Genomic DNA, 25,265 nt, shown 5'->3' with positions numbered 1-25,265 from the left:
TCATGTACAGCAAAGCGTACACCAATTCAGCAGTTTCTGCGTGTACCATTTAGTAACGTTGATTCCATTCTTCAAGTTGTGCAATTGTTGTTACTCTCCTTTTCTGAGTTATTCCTTCTCCATTAACATAAATTCACTACCCCTAAGGTTCTTAGCTAATCTTTCAAGTTGCTGTTGTCAACTTGATTCCATATAGACAGTTCTTAAAAGAACATAATACTCAAGGCAGACATTGTTTACTAGTTAAGCTAGAATTAGTCAGGGTAGGCTGGATTGTATTTTTCTTCTAGTAACTGTCAAAATTTTGTCTTTTTGGAACTCAGTCCTGTTGAAAGAAGCCTTGAATTAACCTGGAAACAGCATTTTCTGTTTAAAAACAAGGTGTAATTGTAAACTAGTGAGAATCCCTAAGAAACTTCTGGAAGATGAGCCCAGCTTGTTGTAGTAGATTTTGAAGTACAAGTTCTGGGTTTACGTACCAACTTTCTGCCTCACTGTAGTTGTGATGTGGGGCAAACCACCCTGTAAGAGATCATATTTTTTTCCTGACCCTCTGACGTGTAAAGTGGTAGTTCAAAATTTCTTCAGTTAGAGTCACTGGCCTGGGAAGCAGGAGCAGTTTGCCGTGTTTGCAGAGTGTATTTCCTCATAGACTTTGCTGAGCCCGCTGTCTTCATTCCTTTGTCCCTTTGCAAAGAAACATCCGCGTAGCCACTCAGCAGCGACCCTAAATGCCTGCTCTTCCCCACGTTGCCAGCCCTATCTGCAAGGACCCCACATTACAGCTCTACCTTCTTTGCCCTCTAGGAAACATATTTCACGACCTCCAGACAATTTTAGACAATTTACCTAAGTTCATATAAGCACATCTAGAATTCTTACACCCCTCTGCATCAGTGCTAGAAGTACTGGAACTGCACAGATAATGAGATCCAGGACACACACAGTGTAGCATTTGGGTACAGGCGTCCACAAGTCATACCCCGTTATTTCATCCATGTGCATTGTGGAGCGTGAGGCCGGCAGCGCTTGTCCTCGTGTGCCTCTCAATCATTTAACACAATGCAAGGTAAAAAGTAGAAACTTCATGTCCATTTCTTAGCTCGACTTACAGAAATGCTCAATTTAGTGTACTGTAAAAATCCTCTTTACAATGCCTTTGCATAGGACTGGCGTAAAAGTAGAAAATCATCTTAGTAGAGAGTTGAAAATCAAGAATCAACATTTAACCATCAAAAGAAAGTAAAACAAAAGGAAAGAGAGCAGCACTTACCAGTTGAGGGTGAAAAAGAAAATGTGTCATCTAAAAATTTACATAAACTATAGGTGGGAAAAATAAGAGAAATGAATATTCTAAGTTTCGCTGCATAACTCGAATTTGCTTTGCAGGCTAGGAAAGGACTCAGATTTGGTAAAGTGGAGAGTCAGCGAAGGTAAGGGAAACCCTTAATGAGATGGATTAACACAATAGTTGAAACAGTGGACTGAAAGATACCAATGATCAAGAGATGGCGCAGGACCAGGCAGCATTTTGTTCTGTCACATATAAGGTTGACATGAGTCAGAGCCAGCTCCAATGCAGCTAACAACAGAGCTGTAAAGACCACACCCTCTGAGCTTCTCCCAATCCTTAATGTACGATTAGCCTTAAGGTAATTGAATTAACAGCATCTTGGGATCCCAAAAATTATTAGCATAGCATACTTTGAATTAGCATCTTTTCAAGATGTTTATAGGAATAAAAGTTTTTTTATCCTATTCAGCCTTAGCAACCAAAAAGAAGTCTGAATGTTTATTTACATGTTACTCGAAGGCATAGTGCCTCCAGAGTAAAATAGCTAAATTCATTTGTTGACTTCTTCAAGCTACTAGACTGGATGTGATAAGGAATCAAAGACATATGAGATCTAGTTCCCTCAAGGAAATCAGTAAAAACTGCATTATATACAGAGAACCCTAATGTCACCCTGCCCAGTAGGTTTGGAATTAAATGACCACCACAGGTTTTAAGTGGTGTCAGCTTCCAGAATGCCAGGATCCAACATGCAGGTAGAGATTGAATGGGGCCTTGGAGGTGCAAGGAGTCCCTGAGTGGTGCAGATGGTTCATGTGCTCAGCCGTTAATCAAAAGATTGGAGGTTCAAGTCCACCCAGAGTGCCTCTGAAGACAGGCCTGGCCATCTACTTCCAAAAAATCAGCCATTGAAAGCCCTATGGAGCACAGTGCTACTCTGACTCACGTGGGGTCGCCATGAGCCGGAGTCTATTCATTGGCAAATGGCTTTTTGTCTGGAGGATCCATTAAGGAGACAAACTCTGTTCCAGGTACTTGCTAGGCATTGGGGTGAACAGGAAAGATAGGATGCATGGTGTCACAGAGTTTACCTCTAGGCAGAGAGAAACTCTGGTAAAAGGGGAAAAGATAGAAGTAAAATATATAATAAACTATTTCCTGCCCCTCAGATGGTTCTGCCTGGTCTTTCACATCTGTTAGTTTTAATAAAAAATATTTGGCCTGATGCATTGAAGTTCATGGCTGCTGGAATTGAATGCTCTGATTGCGAGAGAAATCGTGAATAGTAGTTTCTGTCTGCACTTGAATGAAACAAAAGAAAATTTAGAAGAGATTCTAGTTCTGACACCTTTCTCCCACCCACCCCAACACCCACAGAACTAGCCATGTACATGGTTTGTTTTTAACAAGGCTGTGTTGCTGCAGTACAGGTGGCTTCCCATTCACAGAAAGCATACTTGATGGAAAGCTGCTGAGAGAGCCTTAGGCCAGCGCCCAGGGCTTCAGTTCTTCTTCAGCATCCTTGCCAGGTGATTGTCCAGCCTGTTTGGACCTCTCCTGAGACAGCCCACTCCAGGTTTAGGGAAGCCGTCCTTGGTAGAAGAGCCTTGAACTAAATCTGCTTCCATCTAGAGCCATCCCTGGAGCCATCCGCAGTATGACGACTTTCTCTTAAGCATGAGAGCCCTTCAAATAAATACAGACAGCTATACTAGACCCTCTTAAGTATTCCCTTCGCCTGGCTGAAGTTCACTAGTTTCCTCGGAATATAATGAAATAAACACCATAATGCACTTGCTTAGCTGCTTCTCATTGTTCTCACTCTGCGGTGGACATTTCTTCAGGGTTCCCAAGCCCCTCCTAAAGCTTAGTACCCTAAGCACCTTACTGGCCCTGGCAGAAAGTGCAGAATGAAAGAAAAAGCACAGTCCGTGCCTCCAGAGGAACTTGCCTTGTCCAGGTCTACTTTTGCCTTTAGGGAGCAATGGAAGACACATATCAAAACTAATTTTGTAATTCGACAGGACTCGCTGTTATCTCATACATAGAAGCATGAGATATCAAACACATTTTAAGTGATTTTGAACTTCATGTAACATTCTAGTTCTGAATGGCACAGAGCTGAGTAAGTAGATAACCTTCCTTGCTCTGGATGCAGTGTTCTCTCAGTCTCTTAGGCAGCACATGTTCCCGCTCAAAACTGTTAGATCTTGAAGCCACAACCCATGCTAACCGTTAGCTAAGAACTTGTGAGTCAGTTTCTCAGGAACAGCTATGAAGACCTGGCTCCCTCATCTTGTACTTGTGCTTTTAATATTGGATCTTCGCATAGGATCTGACAATTACTGTTACCTCCTTTGATGCAGTCTGTTCCATTTCAGCCTGTTCAGATTTTTCTGGAACTATTGTATGTGCCAAATGTGGATACAGGGATGAGTAAGACACAATTCCTACTCTTCAGGCATTTATATCCACAATACCTTCATGAGGTGCCTGACTGAAAACATACCCTGCTTACCGTCTACTAATCTGTTTGCCAAAAATGAAGATGAAATTGGATACCACTGCTTTCCCTGTATGATATCTGGCCACCCTGTCACTTGTAGAAGGAAACAGTTAGTAATAGTTTGTCAGTGGACCAAGCTTAAGGTCAAAGCCATGGTCTTTAAACCATTTGAAAACTTTGCAAGTTCCTTAAAAGGAAGCAAAACTGCACCATGCATCTAAGCATAAGAAGAAATGTATGCCATTATTCCTATAGGAACAGGCCTTCAGAAAGGCTACTTTATTCTGGGTGAAGCTTATCTTATTGTAACTTTATCAGATTTTCAATTGAATTGAAATTTTAGTTTTCTAAGTGGAAATATTATCTTGAAACAAATTGATCCTTTCCTTAAATCCATAATTTCAGGAGCTTGGTTTAAATGTTTAGTTCTGCGTTATTTTGTAAATCGGTCATGTGCAATCGGCATACCATAGATGTGGAGAGATTTCTTAGAAATTTTAAGTGAAAGGGAAATCAGGTAGAAAGGATGCTTTATGATAATAGGTATGTGAAGAACTCTCTTTGCAATGGTTTGTGCAACCTTTATGGTTGGTTCTTGACAATGTTGTGTTGCTGCTGTACAGGTGGGTTCCCATGCTCACTTTTCTGAATCATTAAATAGGGAAGGCAGGCATGCTCCCATTCCGAGATCCACAGAGAAAAGGATGAGAGCCTGGAGGCGCGGGGGAGAAATTTTACTATGATCAAAGTATAAAATGCATATTTAGGAAAAATAAAGAACACCCCAAAATTTCCCTAGGATTTGCCAGGAATTTCCAAGAGAAGTCTATTTTAGAGATACATTTCTGTTGATTGCCAGTCAACACATTACTTTTGCATTTGTTAAAGAGGTAACGTTTAATATCTGTTGAAGAAAGAAATTAACTTTATCAGTTTATCGGGAAACTAATTATTTAAAGTCTTAATTTACTGCCTCTGAAAATGACATGTCTGCATTTTCAGAACCCATGCAAATAGCATATGTATCCTAGCCAAAAAATAGTCATAAACAGAAAAATCTGTGAATTCGTGATATGCCCCACAGATTGGTTGTCAGAAAAATTCTTACCTCAAAAAAATAAAAATAGGAGTGCAGTTTGATAAACAGTTGTTTTTAGCTCGTTCTTTGAGGTAAAACACCTTTTTAAGGTGCTTTCTTATTGCTGTGGTGCCAAGATTAGAGCAAGAGTGACAGTGGTTTTGAAACCATGGACGTCATTCACAGCAGTTACCAAACTGCCCACTTGAATGATGAAACAGGCCACCATTTTGTTTGAAGAATGAACAAACTGAATCACTATGCCAGATATAGTCAAAAGAAGACAACTCTTGAGGAGGAATATGACCAAAAAAAAAAAACAATATTAATAAACCTGTACTAGAACCATGTGCTAGGAGTCCCTTGGTGGTGCACACAGTTGATATGCTCACAGTTAACTGAAATGTTGGAGATTCAAGTCCACCCAGAAGCACCTTGGAAGAAAGGCCTGGAGATCTACTTCCAAAAAAATCAGACGTTGGAAATCCTGTGGAGTGCAGTCTTACCCTGACACACATGGGGTCACCATTAGTTGGAGTTTCATTGACGTCAGCTAACAACAACACATCCACGTGCTAAAGATACTCAAGGTCTCTGCTCCTAAATAATTTAAAATCTATTGGAGGCAAATAGAGTGTACTGGTAGTGGTGATGAGGTTTATCTCATTTAATCCACACTGTGAGTAGGCATTTCTCTCTCTTTTTTACAGTTGTGAAAGGTCATCACTTGGAAATGGGAGGTAGTGCTTAACAGCCATCAGGCCCTCTCCTTGGTTACTTGATTGGTTAATTGATACATTTAATGAGGTTAAGTAACTGATCTCCAAACCACACAACTAATATGAACTCAGGTTTTCTGATTCTAAAACTTTTGCTCTTTTAACTCTTAGATGTTACCTTTTTTTTTTTTTTTTAAACTTTAAGCCTATGGGTTTGTGATGTTGTTACCATCAAAAGAACAAATATTAGCTGGAGGAAATATTGAGAAATATTGATGCTGTATTCTAAATAGCAGGAGTCCCTGGGTGGCACAAAAGTTTAAGTGCTTGATCACTGGCTGAAACACTGGCGGTTCGAACCTACCCAGTGGTGCCTTGGAAGACTGGCCTGGTGGTCTGCTTCCGAGAGGCCATACCCGTGTAAACCCTATGGAGCAGTTCTATTTTGTACACGCGGGATCACCCTGAGTCAAAATGAACACGACAGCAACTAACAGCAACATTCTAAATAGTGAGGGTGTTGATAGTTCAGTGGTAGAATTCTTGCCTTCCATGCAGGGGACTGAGGTTCAATTCCCAGCCGATACATCTCAAGTGCAGCCACCACTCCTCTTTCAATGAGGGCTTCCTGTGATGTGTCAATGTTGCTGTGATGCTGAACAGTTTTCAGCAGTGCTTCCAGACTAAGACAGACTTGGAAGAAAGGCCCAGCAATCTGCTTCTGAAAATCAGCCTATGAAAACCCTACGGATCACAATGGTCCAATCCATTGAGCATGTTTTCACCATGAGACGGCGGCTGACTCAACAGCAGCTGACGACAACATCTCAGTTGTTGTTGTTAGGTGCTGTCGAGTTGGTTCCAACTCATAGTGACCCCGCGTACAACAGAACGAAATGCTGCCTGGTCCTGCGCCATCCTCACAGTCATTGTTATGCTTGATGCCATTGTTAAGCTTGAGCCACTGTGTCAATCCATCTTCTTGAGCGTCTTCTGTAAACTAATAGAAAAATTAAATCATGAAAACTACTATTTAGCCCAGCTTAATTTATCAAACATTTGCTGAGCATATAAGGAGGACTAAAGAGGATAAGTAAGAGCCATGCCCAAGTCTACCAAAAGGGGGCAGAATATACAAAATGCCACAGGACAGGTTCAAAAAACCTACATAATAAGCAAGGAGAGAAATCAGTTTTGACTACAAATGTGCAAGCTTTTTAGAAGACAAGGCATATATTCTATATTTTAAAGACTAGGTAGAATTTGATGAGGTTGATGGGAGAGAGGAACTGGTAGTATAAACAAAATCATGGACCAAAAAGGAAGAGCAGGTATAACCAAGGGTGGTTTGTGGGTGTCCTGCACTGGTGTACATGAGGGCAAAGTGGACAGATCTTGGAAGGAGGAATGGCATCAGAGAAGGCCTTCCCTAAAAGTTACTCCATAGTCAGACATATCCAGTCACTTTATAAGGTGGGTAGAAGGCGGGGGTGATGGACCATTCACTCTATTGCCTTTTATCAAGAAATCCTGTAACGTGTCACCCTAACTGAAACCCTGTTACATTTAGGCTATGAATTCTTATACATGAAAACATGTTGTAGGGTCTATGAGAAATAAGTTTAGGACATCGGGATAGCCTCCATGCAAAGTTTTGATTCAAGACTTTGGAAACAAGACGGCTTGTTTTATAAATTCATTCAGAGGCTATTGGTTTGAAAATACCAAAGTCAGGTATAGGAACATGTGTAAGAAACAAACAAAGTTGCCCCCCAAGTGAATTGAGGTGTTTAAGCAGTGATAGGAGGACAAGGAGAAGCAATAGGGAGCGGGGGTGGGAAGAGAGGGGGCCCTGGAGTCAGGCAGACCTGGGCTTGAATCCCTCCTGCACCACTGGTGACGCTGTGGCTTTGAGCAAGCTGCCCACCTTTCTGAGCAGCCAAATGCTCATGCTATTTAACCAAGGGCCCGTGGTAGTGGTAAATCCTGGGATACGTGCTCAGGGCCAAGCGCTCATTGATTTTTTGCGTTGCCCCCTTAAGGAGGCAGACTTGCCCAGCTGTCAAAGCTAGTCGCTTGACTCAGTTTCTCAAATAAAACATACAGATGTTCCCTCCTCACGGCCATTTCCACCCCCCCCCCCTTTGATTTTCTTGGTACAGACGCTAGATTTGATTTTCAGGGCTCATATACATCTGGGAATTTAATGAGCAGGTAGTTTCTGAACCCACCAGCAACTCATCCCATAGTCCCTGATTTTACAAAAGAGTTTGCCTGCAGATGATTTTGAAGCTGGGTAGAAAATCCTCAGGCAGGAGTTGTGCAGGTAGGAGGATAAATTGAGCTCCAATAGCACATTACATCAATGGGATCTCGCGATGACCTTACATCATGCACAGATAACTCTGCCTCGTTCTTAACCGTTAGAAATGTGTCGTTGAAGTGTGAAAATATTTATGCTGTTAGATTTCCCATCATTTTCTGTTCTTTCATTCCCTCTCATTTGCATGGGTTACTCATAAATGTAGATCTTTGGTTCGATTTGTACAACGGCTCCTTGTGTCAATCTGTGAAAAGAAATTGCCCGGCAAGCTGAGCTGTTTATACCACTTTCTCCCTGCTTGCCTGATTTCTCTGGTATACTCAAAGGTGAGCCGCAGTCAGCTACGCTCAGGGTGATCAGGAGGAAACAAACAGAACGTGCTTGTTTGCACATTTGCCTTCATAATCCCCCCTTTTAAAAAATATTAGCTGTGCTTTTGAGCCTAAGGGGTTTGCCTGTAATACAGTAACTCCAGGTGTTCAATACTTTATGTCTTCCATCCCTGAACAAAATCACAGAGACCAGCCAATTATAAACTATAAGTTTTGATTTGAGATCATTGAAATATTTATCCCATCACAGTTGTTCATTGGTAGTTTCTCTCTCTCTCTTTTTTTTAGTAGAAAACACCAAAGTATCTAGCTCCTTGTAGTTTACTGATATGGGTGGGGCGTCAGGGGGTTACCATTATATATTAGTATTATATACTACCATTATATATTAGTTGGGGTTTTTAATAAAAAAGGTCAGTTATCTTGATGAGAAATCATATGTCTTAATAACCTTGATTTAAAAAGTTTTGCATGACTACACCTTAAGGTTGAAACACATTTTATTTCATCATTTCCCAGAAGGGGCACTGAATTCACCCATTTCCTGTTTTTAATCTCAGAATGTTCTCTATTTCCTCCATATCTGCTTTCCTGGCAGCAGGACCCTGGAAGCAGTCGACACCAAACTCTTCCACCCAGGCCTAAGATTTATGCACTTTGCACGGAGTTACGGTCAAATCTACATTTTCTTTACACAGAATTTGATACGCAAGGCAAACTTTGTCGTCCCAGTCGTGTACAGAATCATTCAGCCAACGACCAAAGAGCCCCTCATTGCAGCAAATGACGACATGTGGGGCTGTACCACGTCTGGCACTCGTGTTATTTCGTAGTTCAGGTTCAGAGCTAACCTCAGCATTTTTGGAGAGGGGGCATTTCACCCTGACTGAATTTTCTAAACTACTCAAGCTTACCGTGTTTACCTCAGATGTATTTTAACTCTTTCAGAGAAGGAGTCTTTCTAAAGATTCTTTAAAGAAGATCCTGAATATACTTTAACTTTTTCTGGATAGCTGAAGTTTGTGGTTGTAAATACTAACTAGCATTAGTGATATTTTATGGGACACACCTGGTAAATTGCAACCCTCTTAATCAGGTAGGATGGTATCATCAGTTCGCTCACTCACACATTCATTTATTTATTCATTTTCTCAGCAAACGTTTCCTCCACATCCAGTGTAGGAGGGGAGTCGAGATTAACACCTGCCCAGATCTGGCTTCCAGATTTTCCACAACAGTCCCGATCTCAAATATTTTGTCGTCTTGCAGCCAGAAAGTATACTTGCACTTGTCTGACCGTATTTCACTTCAGAAAAAGGCATTGTATGTGTAAAGCTTGTTGCCTGTGCCCTAAAGGAGGCTGGCCCTGACTTAACTGATTTTGATAGCGTTTTCTGTCTCTTCCTCTACATTCTAATTTGCCACTTCTAATCTGCTGGGGATAAAGATAAGAAAGAATCACTTAATAGTTTTTACAGTTGTGCGTAAAGTAAGGGTAAATAAGTTCTGAGCGAATGTCTGTGGGACTCTCCCATGAGTAAAGGGCGTGACTTTTAGTTCAAGGGTTTTTATTTCTCTTTTGGCCAGCTGCCTCACAGGTCAGTTTTACTTTCTTTCTCTTTCTTGACCTATTGCCACTAAGTCAGACAAATGGATGCATCGCTTCTGAGTAAGTCTAATGCCACCTGCGTGAGATAAGCTAGCAATGGTGTTGGTTTTCTCAAGTTTACATATTTGAATTTTAGCGTTTCAGAGTGAGGCAAAAGGATTACATTGTCAACCTCTCTGATCTTTATTCAGATCACTTCAATTTAAATTTTCATTTTGCTTCTATTCCTTCAGCCTGCAGCCTCCAAGTTGAGATAAAATACAAACAACATTCCTTTATCTAATGTGCAAATATGTTTTTAGTATTACTTTACTAGACATTTTATTTTGCTTGGCCCTCAACCATGACATATCATGGAATAACTGGTAACCTAAATATGGATATTTTGTCATGGCAGAGGATACAGTATTCTACCAATTCTATGTAATGTCTATTTTTCCTCTTGTTTATTTTTTAGAACTTTTTTATAATTTCATGAAAAGAAAATATTGCTCATAAGCAAGACGAAAAACTCAACACCAAACCACTTACCATCGAGCCAACTCTGACTCGTGGCGACCCCATGTGTGTCAGTGTAGAGCTGTGCTCAATAGGGTTTTCAATGGCTAATTTTTTGGAAGTAGATCTCTAGGCCTTTCTTCTGAGGTGCCCCTGGGTGGGCCTGAACCACCACCTTTAGGTTAGCAGCTAAGTGTGTTAACCGTTGCAACTCCCAGGGACTTAAACAAGGTTGTGTTGTCCCAAGTCTCTTTTTCCTTCCTTAGACCTATTGTAGGATCTCATTATAAAAGACATGGGCTGAGAGGGCCGGAGGCCTGAGGAGCGAGAGGAGTGGTCGGTGGTGACGCGTGTCCACAGCATATATGGAGAGCGTTGGGCTGTTTACTTCATCAAGCATCTTGTGGCATTTGAAGTTCCACTTTTCCCAGACTTCCAGTACACTAGCATTAAAAACAAAAAAAAAAACAGAGAAACTTACCTTTCTTTTTCGTCAGCTCCTCCAGCCAACACTCTAGCCATAGTATGCTATTTGAGCCTTCAAATCCTTCCCATATCACCACACCTCCCCAAAACAGACCTGATGGCCAAGTGATACTACTGAATGTGCATGTATCTGCTAGTCTTTTCTGTTTCCTTGGCACTTGAACTTGAGCTTTTATTTCTGTAGTGTATGCACTGACATTTATTGGGGAGAAAAGTAAAAGAAGTGTGCCATGCCTCTTTTTTCTCATTTCCAGCTGTAATGTCAGGGATACTCTGAAATTTTAAAGCCGAATAACTGACCGTCAAGGCCAGCCCCATAATTATACAGTGAGGAGCTTGAACTGGAGCCCAGATCTCTTTGGCTGTAGCAGCTGTGAAGAGAACCCTGGCTTCCATTGTCCTAATGGATGCAGCCTGGGTTCCTTCCAGAGCCAGCAGGACATGAGCGCTGCAAGCACAGAGTTCATTTGGAAAGTGCCCCTGGGGACCAGGGCTGAGGGACTGGGGAGAACAAGAAAGAGAAGGAGAGAAAACCAGCGCAAGGTGCATTGTCCAGTTGGTCACTGGTGGGGGAGACTGGCTTCGATCCCACCAGCCCCTCTAAACAGCGAGGTAGAGTACCACCCCCCATTGGTTGAGGGTTGACTTGTGGAGGGGTAGCGTCCTCATGTTTCCAGGTGACACCTGTGCAAGTGGGGCCCTATTTGCAGCCTCAGAGCAGAAAGTCAGCAAGTGGTCCCCCTGGGATAGGGGATGGTGGTGTACACCTGCCTGAGGATGGAGGGACAGGCAGGCCAAGATGACGGCAGGCAGGGCAATACAGCACCTGAGACGGGCCTTTGCCACCATGTATTTTTATTTTTTTTTATTTTTAGATAGAACAAACAAGGTTCAGAGATGAGTAACCCACTGGCCAAAACTCCCAAAAGAGAACTCAGATAGGCCTATAGTTACCCTCTAGTATTTTGGCTAAAAAGTCAATAGTCAATGCCCTTGAAAAAATAGCTGGCCTTATGGTTACAGGTATGTCTCCCATGGAATGGACTCAGCATCCTCTAAGGCTAGCACAGAGAGTGAGCACCACACCGACGCCTCTCCACAGCTTGAGAGGTTTACTGGAGTTCGACTGTGAATAATGGCAAATACCTTGGTTTTCAGTGGCATGCTGGAACAGCTTCCAGTACCACGCTCCATGTCCTTTTGGAGCCAAAGCAATGTGTGATGCATAGATGTTTCATCTAGAACATTTGTCAAGGAGGGCTCTGGTAGGACACCTTACAAGGGAGGCACCATCGGGATGAGGCAGGAGGACAGGAGGAGGGCCTGGTTCTTGGGTGGAGACCAAGGCTACAGGCCTCAGTGCTTTGCCCTCAGCAGCCGCTGGCAGGCACCTCCTGTCAAGCAAGTCTCCACCAACCTCCTAGATTCTGCAGGGAAATGACTGTGATGGCCACGTGCTCCTCCTTCTACAGGCAGACACCTGAAAGTCATTTCAGGAGGCCAGGCCCTGATGTTGTAGCTCCGTTATGGTTAGTGTCATTAGAGAGCAGGTGTGAGTGATTGAAACTGGAGTCTTTCCAGTGTGAAGTAGGGGGTGGGGAGGAACCAGGAGGAGAGAGTCGTGTGCACGTTGTGGTCAGGCAGCAGCTGCCACTCAGGAGGCCTGACAGAGCAGGAAAGGAGGGTGGGAGCACCAGGAACGTCCTCCCCACGTTACAGTCCTCCCCAGGATAGGCCTGGTCCCTTACAGCCATGTGGAAGCCAGAGCAATGCGTGAGACTGTTGGTTGTGGTCCGTGCATGCAGGCCAAAGTTTTTGCCCACATTTTACTCTGTATTCAATCTTTAGTTTTAGATGTATTGCAAGGAAAATAAAAAAATTGAAAGGGACCATCCTTCGAAGATACCACTAAAATTTAGAGTTTTAGCAGATTAGTCATTTGCTCTGAGAACAGTGGTGATTTGGGGGATAGCTGTTTCTCCTGGAAAATAAGGAAGAGGGGAAATTGTGCCTTAGTTTTAGAACCTGCACCGGTGAGGGAACTTTGTATCTGAATTCAGAGACCTCACTAGATAGGCCAGGCTGGAAGGCCCTCCTCGGCCAGCCCCGCCGCCCACTTCTGCCGTCGTCCTCTGAAAGTGCTAGATAAGGACTTTTTTTCTGAGTAACCTCCAGACTCCCTGGCGGAGATGTCTTCAGCTCGGGCTCTACTCCTGGTTATCTCCACAAACAGAGACACCAGCTAATGGGTTAATTCCAAATTTCGTTCTCATTTTTTCCTAGATTTCAAGCTTTTCACTTTTTGCCTGTTCTCCTCATGATAAAGCAGATATTTGGAGGAGGCCTCAAAAATTATCTACCTGAATGTATTTATGCTTTCTTTCCATGTGTCCATTTTGTTGGTGTTGCCTCAGCCTTAAAATTGAATTGTTGGCTGTAGTCAAGAAAGTGTTACCGTGTTTTGACTCTGGCTTTTTAAGGACAAGAGAACAATAATTGAACATCTTCTCCTAGAAGTATCGGGAATTTCTAGGTCTGGAAGCATTTGAGGGTAGATGTGCAAAGGGACCCCTGGGCTACATCTCCTCAGCTAGCATTGTTGCAGAGGAGCCTTGTTATCCTCTCTTCAGAGCTAAGAACTAAGAGCTCATACTTTTACAAGTTTGCTTTGGATGCAAGGAAGGCCTCGTGTGTGTGTGTGTGTGTACATACGCGCTTTCCTAAGCCACCAAATGCAATTCCTTACTCTTGCTTCCCTTTCTGTCACTTCTCCATAATTCTTAGTATTTCGGTTGGACTGGCGTCTCGTGGCTGCTTCCTCTTTCCCTGCATTCCTATATTTCATTATTTGCCCTTGTTCCTCTTCGAGGGCTTTTACAATGCAGCCAGGAGGATGTGGAAACCCAGTTACAGTATGACACACACAGTGGTGTCCCAATGCCTGCTGTCAGCTCCACCTCATGGAGACGGGGAGCATCTGACGGGATGTGGGGTGGGGGAAGCAAATGTGTGGAGTGGGAAGATAACAGAATGTGGACGTTAGGAGCTCTGGAAACACAAGGTCTAGCGGTAGGTGGAGTGCCAGGGCTGTGCAAACGGCTAACACCCTGGCCTATTAGCCGAAATGTTTACAGTTCAGCCACACCCAGAGGTGCCTCAGAAGAAAGACCTGATGATCTGCTTCCCAAAAATCAGCCACTGAAACCCTGTGGACCACAGTTCTACTCTGATTCCCAGGGGGTCGCCATGAGTCAGAGCCAACTCAACGGCAAGTGTTTTTGTTTGGTTTTTAACAATAGCTAGGATGAGTTTCCTCTAAAGCATGGTTTCCCCATTAGTGGGATCACTGCCTGCTGGAAGGGGCCTCGATGAACGGTGGAAGGCTGTGAGGCGCATCTTTCTTTTCCAGGGCCCAGTACACCTCAGACTTCTCAAGCCTAACTCATGATCCTCCTTTCGCCCCAACCGTCCAGTGGCTCCCAACTTCCCTCTTTCTGTTTTGCCAGGGTTACGATAGTCTCCTAGTTCATCTCCTGTGTCCAGTTTCTCCCCTCCTCCAGGGCATCTACAGCCTGATGTCAAACCCATCTCCCTAAATCAGTGTGCACCTCATGGCTCCAGTATGTAGTCACCTCAGGATGCTTCCCTGTTGCTTCAGGAGTCCATTTCAGCTGAAACCTGGCCCCAACCCTTGCTCCTTTCTCTCCTTCTGTAACCCACCCTCCGCCCCGGCCTCTGAACAGGCATAAGGACCACCCACCAAGCAGTCCTGCCATTTCAACTGGTTGGACTTCCCTCTTCCCACTTCCCCTCTCTTGGAGGCCAAATTTCTCGTCATCTCTTCCAAAAAGCCTTCCCAGATGCCCTCCCTGGAGGAAGTCAAGGTTATCTTCCTAAGAACTGAGTAACCCTCATTGCATGCTGTGTTATTTCTCATAGGACAGGGTTGGTGTTTTGTCCCGAGTTGTGTGTTTTTATAGGTTCTCCTCCCATCCCTCATAGACTGTAAACTCCCTGGGGTCGGAGACCACTGCTTTTTTATATGTATCATTCCTCTTGTGGCTCCCACAGGGCCTTGCACCCACACTTTGGAAGTTCCTGATATAGAAATGACTCGTCAAATCACTGCAATGTAGGTTATCCAAAGGGCCTCAGTTTCAGAAACTCGTTAACTGACAGAAATGGAAGGTTTGCAAAAGGCCAGTTCAACGTCTGGTAAGATGGCTTGATGCAGATGATCCATTAGATCCCTTCCTGCCTTGAAGTTCTAATTTTGGTTTACAGTGTTTTATTTAGACTTGCAAAATTTTATGCCCCCTGATTTGGCAAATATCATGGCCTTGGAATGACAAGAAGTGGGCTCAGGAGGGAGAAGAAGTGTCCTGCTTAAGAGCACGGGACGGGCTCTGGAGTCCGTGAACTTAGATGTGAATCCCTGCTTTGCCATAGTCTTACTGTGTGACCTTAGAGAAGCCATGTGCCCTCTGAGACTTAACTCTCTCCTTTGTAAAGCGGAGTAATATTTTCCTTACAGGGTTGCTTCAGGAATTAAAATGTTAATGTATTTAAAGTTAAGCTTTTAGCATAGGATCTAACACCTAGTAAAATCTCATAGATTAATACAGAGACAGCTGTTTGAGCCAAGCAGCCTTGACTTAGATATCGTATACTTAATTTTTCTTGGATTTTTTTTTTTTTTTAAGTGGGGAGAATACACCACCTAAACCAGTCATTTCCATGTGCTTCCCAGTAAATGGCTGTTGAATTATGAAACTAAAGAGAGGGGAAAGAAAGGGAGGAACCACTCTTGTTTCAAAGAAACGTTGCTTAAATGGAGAGCAGGACTTCTTGAGGCACTATAGCACCAAGAACTAGCTGCTATCTACTAGGAAAAAAAAAATGTGGTATTTGAAGGTTATTCCCAAGAGATGTGAGATGTTCACAGAAATACCAGGAAGCAGAGTCTTCTGAGTAACGAGTGACTCTCAAATGAAGCTCCTGTGGCAGGGACAGAAAGGGTGTGGGGGCGGCCCAAACTCACTGCATACAGGTGGTGGGTGGTGGGGTGACAGACGTTTGTGCTCCTTGACAACATTGCCCCCTTCAACTCTCATTACTATCTCATGAGACTGGCTTTGTGTTCCAGTTATATATGAGGAAACGGAGATTTGGTGAGGTCGTATAATTCTGTCAGGGTCACCTAGCTGCTAAGAGGTGGAGGAAGGGCAAGGATCAAGTTGTCCTTCTATAAATCCATTTCCATATCACTTTGACTGGTGGTCAAAAGTGAGTTCACTAAACCCACTGCTAATAATAACACCCCAAAGTTTTGTGAGCATTACACAAAATAATACATGCATAGCATTCATTGGGCATAATTTTTTTTCCCTAAAAGCTAGGAAATAATTTAAAAAGAGAGAGACAGTGGCAAAGGAAAAAAGAAGGGAAAGAAGGAATAGAAAAAAAAAAAAAAAAGACAGTTGTAAAGAGTTCCTTAAGAGGAGGACTATAAAATGGAAAGTATTTGGATTTGATTTTACCCTGGTAAGCAAAAAGTTAACCCTAGATATTAAAGAGCTTAGAGGACCCCTGTCTATTGCCTTGTATCTTCTCACAACCCCTATGCGAGTGTATTGTCAAGATCTAGACTCAGATTAAGTCACAATTCCTTGCCCAGAAACCTGCTAAATAGTGCTTCCTAGTCAACAAATGGAGAGAACATGGATTCTGTCGTTACTTTTAAATGTTGTAGAGGCCGAGTCTGACTTGTTGGGCTCCTTATGCAGTCTTCTGGCCACAGAACTGGGAGTCCGTTGAGTGTGATCTGACCTGTTTTCTTAGAATGATAGAGGAACAGGGCCAACACTTAGCCTATAGAGACTGTGGGAACCTCTCTGCATCACTATCCTTCTGTGAAAATCACTGTGAATAATAGCCTGTCTACCACTGAGCAGTCCATTTACTAAACTGCCTTTGTAACTATACGTGTAGAAAGACTCATCTCTGTGTGCCATTTACACACGTCCACACACATACAAACGTACACATGTGTGTGTCCGGTAGAACACCAAGCCAGACGCACTCACCCCAATCCACATGCTGCAGTCCCAACCACAGCTCGCAAGCCCAGCCCTGCCTTCCTTCCACAGACTGCTGACTCGGGGAAAGACATGCCGAGGGGTCACGGGCTTTGTGCTCTTTACAACCACAGGGTTGACTGCCCGGCTGGTACCCAAGAAACAGGTTTTTTGAGAAGGGCACAGGAAGAAGTGGGAAAGGCAGGAACAAAGGCTTTACCTCCACCTGTTGTGTGTGAAAGTGACTGGAGGCACACTTAATGCCTAAATGCCCCTTTTCATAAAGATAAGTGCCCGGTTGGAAGATAGGAAACACACAGCACAGCATCTGTGGGTTGAGGGACACAGGGACCACTGTCAAGGCAGCGACTCAAACTGCTGTTCCCTTCCTCCTTGTTTTGCTGAGTCACCTTTTCCTTGGAATTCTGACAGGGATCCGTTGAACTTCTGGAAGGGCGGGACAGCAGGGGACCCACCCTCTGTGTGTCCCAGAGGAGATTAGTTTATCTTTGGCCTCCCTGAAGTAGGGAGGGCCTGGGCTTCTGGAATCTTTGGGGCTTGACATAGCTCCAGTACTGGGGATGGGAGGGAATGGCCTGTGAGCAGTTGTAGAGGCTGAATCGGGTGGGGGCTAACACTAGGTTTCTGATGTCCTCTTTAGTTGGTCATTTCAGGGATAAAGACAACAGAATTGGATTTATATTCCTCACCCCTTTCTTTGTATCTGTTCCCTCATTTAAAATCATGAGCCATATATCCTCACACACTGATATACCTGATCAGTGTGTTAAATGTAAATACAGGATCCATATTTCGGAAAGCCTGGGTCAAGGTATTTCCTTTTGTTTTAAATCCTTTATTTTGCCTAATTGTCAGCAACAGTTTAACCCCTTGCTTCAGTAAGAATGTAGTATCAGGAGAAACCATATCTAAAACACGTGTGCAATTATAGCACCTAAAGTTCTGGCCAAAACAGTCGACAAAATACTCTGGCTTTGTGGCCCACACAGCAGCCATTTCAGCGACTACTGAGGTCATGGGCCCCTTCCACTGGGACATCCTGCCCATTACTCTTATGGTCTGCAAGTGAGCACAGTCATCTGCTGGCCGCTGGCAGGATGTGCCCCTATCATTTTTCTTATTTGAAAAACTTGGTTAATGTTAGTTGGATGGTTCTGTTCCCGTAGACATGGAAGTCTTTGTTGACAGGAATATAGGGGTTTTCCTACATGTGACTTTCATGTAGGAAAATAGCTATGGTATACAGAGGGCCTGGTAAAAGACCAGGGGCTTTGTAAGCATTGCCATGAATATTTACACAAACTCGACACAATAGATCTGGTTATTCCCATTTGGTTGATGATGATACTGAAGCTCACAGTAGCTGGTGCTTGCCCATTTCACACAGCTGGCAAGTGATGGAGCTAAACATCAAACACTGTCCTCTGGCCCTAAAGCTCGTATCTAGTCCGTTATCCACCAGCTGCCTCTTCCTGTCCCATGAGCAGATGACCACCCGTGTTACCTGCTGACTTATGAATGTACCCATTCAGAGACCGCTAGCATGTAACATGGCCCAGGTCAAAAGAAGCAGAGGACCCATCTGAACAGAAAACCAGTCCATATGTGCTCAGTTTATATAAAATACCGCACTGAATTAACAGATGACAAGAATGATTTTCCCCGTTTCTAGCTTAATATAAATGTACCAAGTTTCTTGGGACCACACTAGTAACAGTCATTAAAAAAAAAAAAAAAATTCTGAAAACATTCAGATATTAAGGTTATCTCCAGAGAGCAATGTTAAGACGTTTGCTAATTTAATGAGCAGGCACCAGGCCCTCCTTTGCCTCTAGGCATTGTGCAGATGGATAGTAAGCCGGGGAGAGCAGAAGGGGGAAGATGAAGACAATGGTTTATATGCCAGAGCTTCTTGACCTGAGCACAGAATAGGGCTCAAGACCTATGTTGAGTTCCAGAACTCTACAACCCAAAGATTCTGGGATGTAGAGAGCAAAAGCTGTAACAAGAGAGAGGCCCAGTTTCTGAGCAGGCCTCACAAGTGGGGGAGAGTTAAGTGGGCTTACAAGGCATACATCCCCTCAGAGGGTAGAAAGCAGTACCACCTGCGCAAGGGGGCAGAGAGGGTTTGAGGAGGGGAGACACCTGGATATCTTTACAGGACACTGAGGTCTGCTCAGACTAGGAGAAAGCATTCGTAGGGTGGTTGAGGTTTAGTTATGAAACAATTATATGTACAACTAAGTGAAAACGGCAAGGTATTTACAAATGAGGTGTAGTTTGTAAGTGTTTGTTTAACATTTGCCCGTAAAGTTCATCCATTTGATTATCTGAGTGGTATTACCTGTTGAGAGATTCATTGTTATTGCGGACCAGTTGTAGAGGGAACATGACACAGGCCTTGAGATTTTTGTTCCATCGCAACAGCGTAGAACCGTGGAAAGTTTGGAAGTAGGCATGACCTGATAAAAGTAGCATTACAGATGATTGATCTTTGGGCAGTGTGTGGGATAGGTGAAAGCAAAGGCCACGTGATACAAACGAGCAAATCCATGTGCCAGGCAGTACACAGGAATTACCTGGCAGAAGTACCTGGTCAGGTAATGGCAGTGGCTTCAGGGAGGTACTGGGATGTGAGGTGATCGGAAAACAGAAGAAAGTCTGGAGAGGACTCAGATGTAAATTGACTATGGAAAGTGATAAGTGGAGGTGAGACTCAATAGGTGGTTTGGAATTTAAGGGATTAAGATAACAATGCCAGTGGCACTTGTGGGAAGAGAAGGAGAGCTGGGTCTGGGGAAAGATGGTGAGTTTGGATTTGGACATGCCTGTTAGGGCATAGGGAGCCCTGGTGGTGCAGCGGTTAAGAGCTCGGCAGCTAACCAAAAGGCTGGCAGTTCAAATCCACCAGCTGCTTTTTGGAAACCCTATGGGGCAGATCTACTCTGTCCTGTAGAGTCGCTATGAGTCGGAATCGACTCAATGGCAACAGGTTTGGGGTTGGTATTTTGTTTAAGGCCTGGAGGGAAGACAAGCAGACAGGCAAGAACTGGGCCCAGGTGCGTCCCCACAGTTAGCAGCCATGGGCAGGTTTCTGCCCTTGTTCTTCTTACAAACATTTGAGTGTCCCATTGAGTGAAAGATATGATGCTGGGGTTCATGCAAGACACAGGGGTGAATAAGACCCTCTGACCTATGCAGAAGGATATTTACTGTCTGAAAGGAAGGGACTGGGGGAGGGGGAGGAGGAGAGAAGTGGAGCAGCTCTAATCCATCCTTTGAGGGGGAGGCTGGGCGTGTAGTGGAAGGAGTCACCTGGCTTAGGTGTGCCCTTCACACCAGCGTTCCCAGTGCTGCGTCCTTGGTGAGACATTTAACCTATTTGTACTTTAGTTTCCTCTTCTGTGAGACTAGAACAGTCCTTGAGTAAGTAGTCAGTCAATGTTAGCTAGCATTCTCTTCCCCTGATAAAACCTTGAGCTCCCTAATTTATCAGATGGCTTAAGAACAAATGAAGCAGTCCAAGAAATGTCTGTGTATGGACGAATTTTGATAGAATCTGGACTTGGTGCCTATTCAGGGCATAACTAGTATTCTAGCAGGAGTGTGACCTATGGCTGGGGGGTACTTGCGCCTCTCATCTGCTTTTCTTTGTCCCAGCTTGGTGACACCCTCCCTCACTCAGGCACAGGGTGGCAATGTTAGGAAGTCATTCCATTCAATGCTAGATCTATCAATGTTGTAAAGGTTACTGCAAACCATCCTTAAGCAAGTTAATAAGCCACTAATGATATGACTATGAGTGATGGGCTAATGTGATTTAAAGAATATGTATGAAAGTACACCTATAGCAGAAATTTTTCAAAATACAAACCTAGATGTGTTTACCTTCCCCAGACAACTGTCCGTGTGCTTCTGTGACTTGAAAGTGGAACAGACCCCATCCCCCTACTTAAAAAATCTCAAATGGGGTTTAATCTCTATATAAGGAGACAGCAGACATGAGAAGTTTATAATTATAGGCACAACTAAATGCAAACAGAAATGTAGCTTGTGAGCATTTAACCTTTTTCCTATAATGTTTGTCAATTTGGTTATCTGAGTAGGATTCAGAATCTGAGAGATGGTCAACTATAATAGCCAGCACTTTGTATAAAAATCTTAGTGACAATTTGGGAAACAAAAGTTCCTGATAAATGAGCTAAATTTGTTCTTTATTAGAAGAATGAATTTCCTGAAATTTAGAAAACTTAGAAACATATTAATGTGTTTTATCTGCACCCGTTTATAAAATGGTAGCCTGAAAACTGGGGTGGAATTTACTAAAAGAATAAACAAGGCCAACAGTTAATTACAGAATAGCAACTTCTTCCCTTGCTTCCATGTGGCCCACTTCTTACAGTTGGTGAGAGGGGTCAACTTTACCACGTGAGCCTTGGCCTTAAAAGCAAGAATGTCTTAAGGGGAAGAACAACTGTGCATCTTCAAAATATCTTCCCAAAGGCATGACCAATGATCAGAGCTGCCCAGAGACAAAGTGTGAATACTCTCAGCCAGCCCATGGACTGGGGACAACTCTCAGTAGCACCGCCTCTGCATCTTCCTGCAGTCCCCTGCCCTGGGTGTGTGGGAGGAATGCCAGGAGGAGCCAGGCAGTGATGTCCACACACAGGAAATGAGCTAGAGGGCCCTAGGCAGCCATGCCCTCCAACTCATGTTTAGGGGATTCTGCTAGGAGGCCTGGTGGCACAGTGGTTGTTAAAAGCTTGGCTACTAACCGAAAGGTCAGCAGTACAAATCCACCAGCCACTCCTTGGAAACCCTATGGGACAGTTCTACACTCTCCTATGGGGTCACTATGAGTTGAAATCGACCTGACAGCAATGGGTCATTTTATTGGTAAACGCACTGTAATTCTTGTTGGCAGTGGGGGGAAGGGAGCGTGCATGCAAGTGTGTGTACGTGCACACACACTCTTAGTGTGTACATGTGTGTAAAGCTGCAGTAGCTTATAAACTTAGGTATGATCAAAGAGTAAGCACAGCTTCTAGAGGGCCCTTACTTCCCAAGGAAGGTTGAATGGGAAAAAAATCAGTCTTCTGAATACTGCCTGTAATGTAATTTGCTAATTAAATGTGGTCTCAGATTTGCAAATTAACACGCTGACCACCAGGAGGGCAAATTACAGGACTTCCTTTGAGCCCCAGTTTCCTCCTTGGTGAAATGATAATAGGGCCTACCTCAATAAGACAATGGTGAGGAATGAAGGTGAGGATATATGGAAAGTGCTTACCACAAGATATTGTACTTTATGGAATGGATTAAGTCTTCGCATTTCCCTATTTATGCATAATTACCTATTCATATGCAATAACATACAGTTTTTTGAACTCAGAAGTTGATATGTGCCTTAACGTGCTCAGTACATAAATAAGAGTGAATTCTTACCAGTTCAGTTTTACTATGGGGGAGTAGAACAACTTCATACATACATTATACTTTGTTTTTTTTTTTAACTTCTGTAATTTTTAGAGAATCAAATATTTAAGGATAAAAATCAAAGAGCTAATTAGAATTATACAAGACCCAAAACGCATTCTCTTGAAAAATATTTAACATTTAATGTCTAATGATGTGATATTACTTATATTAGGTGGTAATTTGTGAAATGGAATGCGCCAAATTATGTATTTCAAGGCTTGCAGTTTGATTATCCAAGACGTACGCGAGGCTATACTTTCTAATGGTGAAACAAAAATAGTTTTAGACAAATTTTATTCATTTCTAACCACTTAAGAGCCACGAGCAGCTGCATTTCTCTTCAGTTTACCAGTAAACATAAATACCCCCCCACACACTGTTTATTCATTGTCATACGCAAAACCAGGGACAGAGCCATTGCCTGTACATCTGAAGTGATATTTTAGGAGATTACTTACAATTAAAGTCATATTGGAGTGCCAGTCAGCATTAGCACTCTCTGTCATGTCGGTTAATCAGATAGTTTTATGCTGTATACCAAAAACCAACCCAACGCATCGCTGTCGAGTCAACTCTGACTCAGCAACCCTGTAGGACAGAGTAGAACTTGCCTGTAGGGTTTCTAAGGGGCAGCCAGTGGATTCAAACTGCCGACCTTTTTGGTTAGCAACCGAGCTCTTAATGACTGGGCCACCAGGGCTCCTTTTATGTTGTATCGTGTATTTTAATGTCCCCATTTTTAATTAGGTAATATCTTTTAAAGCATCTTTATCTTTTCTCCTGTTATCTGAGCTGCTAATGCCCCTATTAAACAGAATAACAACTGAAGTTGAGGAGTTTACGTAAAGGGCTAGAGATCAGTGAAAACAACAAGAATAGCAAAAATTATTGTAAAACTGACAATACATTACTGGTTGCTCAAAGGCCGTTAATCACCTCCGTATCGAGGCAAACCAATTTATGATAGTTCTGTTTGATGCCATCCATGATATTTTAATTTTCTATTAGATTTGGTCTATCAGGGAACAAACTGAATAGATGAAGAATAAGGATTTGCTAGGAAATAATTAAACTAATCACCTAAATGAACAGCTTTGCAAGTGTCTCCCAAAATATATTTGGCCAATACAGTAGAACCTCCCCGTTATCTGCAGGGGATACATTCTAAAACCCCCTACAGGTGCCTGAAACCAATGATACTACCTAACCCCATATATACTGTGCTTTGTCCTGCACGTACATCCCTGTGATAAAGTTTAATTTATAAATTAGGCACAGTAAGAGATTAACAGCAATAACTAATGATAAATGGAACAATTTTATAGCAGTATACTGTAATAAAAATTATGTGACTGCGGTCCCTGGGCAGGATGGAGCGGGAAGGCACAAGATTTCATCAAGTTGACTGCGGGTAACTGAAACCACGGAAAGCGAAACCTCGGGTACGGGGGGAGGCTACTGTATCCCAATATTTTATTAAGTTTTCCATGGGGAGAAAAGGAATTCGTTGTCACATAAGTTTGGAAGACACTGGTTTAAGCAAAGTTAAATAGATCTGTTTCTGCAGGACACTTTAGAGTCTTTCCTCTGCTAATTTAGAAGTTCATGCAACAAGCCCAAGTAGCTAGGCTGTGAACATAACTGTGATAGTTACTAGGATGTGACTCTTGGAGGTGAAACGTGTGTGTGTATGTGTATCTATTCAAGTTTTAAGAATAGGAACATGCTGGGAAACTCTGACCTGTAAAACAGAACAAGATCTTGAAGATTTGAGGAAGTAGTTGATAAGGAATATTACACATAGAAATTAGTAGCTCTTTTGGAGGTTAAAAAAAAAAAAAGCCCATTCCCGTTGGACTGACTCCAACTCATAGCAACCCTATAAGACAGTATAGAACTGCCCCATAGGGTTTCCAGGGCTGTAATCTTTATGGAAGCAGATTGGCACGTTTCTCCTGAGGAGCAGCTGGTAGATTTGAACCACCTCCCTTTCTGTTACCAGTCAAGGACTTTAACCATTGCACTACCAGGGCACCTCCTTTTCGGGAGAGGGGAAAATGATGATGTTTTCCCACCCAACGTGTTGTATGAACATTTTCTAATCTTAGAGAAAAGTGAATGAAGAACATTTCTTCTTAGGAATGATACAAGCTGCTACGCAGTCATTATCTCTAGGGTCACTGTGAGTCGGAATGGACTCAACACCAGCAGGTTAGGTTAGGTTATGCAATCTTATGCAATCATTTTAAAATACACTGCTTTTATGAAAATATGTGCTGTCTTAAGAGATACTCTGCTTTGATGTTAAGCCCTTTGACGTTGTCTGGATCAATTCTTCTGAAAGGTTTCTCATATTTCTAGGATGTTTTAGATTACTACTTCCTAAGACATTTAGCACACCATAAAGTGCTCCAGAACACTGTAGATGAGATAACGCCACGGGCTCAGACCTGTGGCAGTTACAGTCCTCTTTCCGAGTAATCATTTTGACAGCTTTTCTATTACCTACATGATGGCAATAGCAGAACAACGATAGCGTAATACTAGCTAAATAAGAATTTCGAAGCAATAATTCTTAAAAAAAAAATGCTATCTTTTAAACTTTTCATCTCTTACGATATCACAACCCAGCTTTCTTTTTGCCTTCTTTATTACAGTTACATATGGGGCGGATGGCTTTAGGGATTTTCATGCAATAATTCCCAAATCTTTCTCTCGTAAGTATATGCCTTGCTTCCAGAAAACAGAAATGTATCCATTTTGTTCTCAGTTTCCATATTTTTGTGAATATTGTGAATGCTTGTGTTTTCACCTTCCTTCATGCTTGAGAAGGGAGATAAA

The 25,265-nt window shown here is 42.9% G+C and overlaps 1 protein-coding gene across 30 annotated transcripts in view; it reads left to right on the top strand.

Moving 5' to 3' along the window:
- The window catches only part of IKZF1 (IKAROS family zinc finger 1), a 108,919-nt gene that overhangs the window by 41,883 nt on the left and 41,771 nt on the right, over positions 1–25,265 (top strand). For 16 of the 30 annotated variants that reach the window (XM_064290216.1, XM_064290214.1, XM_064290217.1 and 13 more), the window contains one exon: positions 25,082–25,141. The exons of the other annotated variants lie outside the window; for them this stretch is intronic. In XM_064290216.1, coding sequence (XP_064146286.1) covers positions 25,082–25,141 — 60 coding nt within the window. The remainder of the gene's footprint in view (positions 1–25,081; positions 25,142–25,265) is intronic. 30 annotated transcript variants of the gene reach the window in all.

The sequence above is a fragment of the Loxodonta africana genome, chromosome 8 (genome assembly GCF_030014295.1).
Source record: "Loxodonta africana isolate mLoxAfr1 chromosome 8, mLoxAfr1.hap2, whole genome shotgun sequence".
Lineage (NCBI taxonomy): Eukaryota > Metazoa > Chordata > Mammalia > Proboscidea > Elephantidae > Loxodonta > Loxodonta africana.
This window is presented reverse-complemented; position numbering and strand designations above follow the sequence as displayed.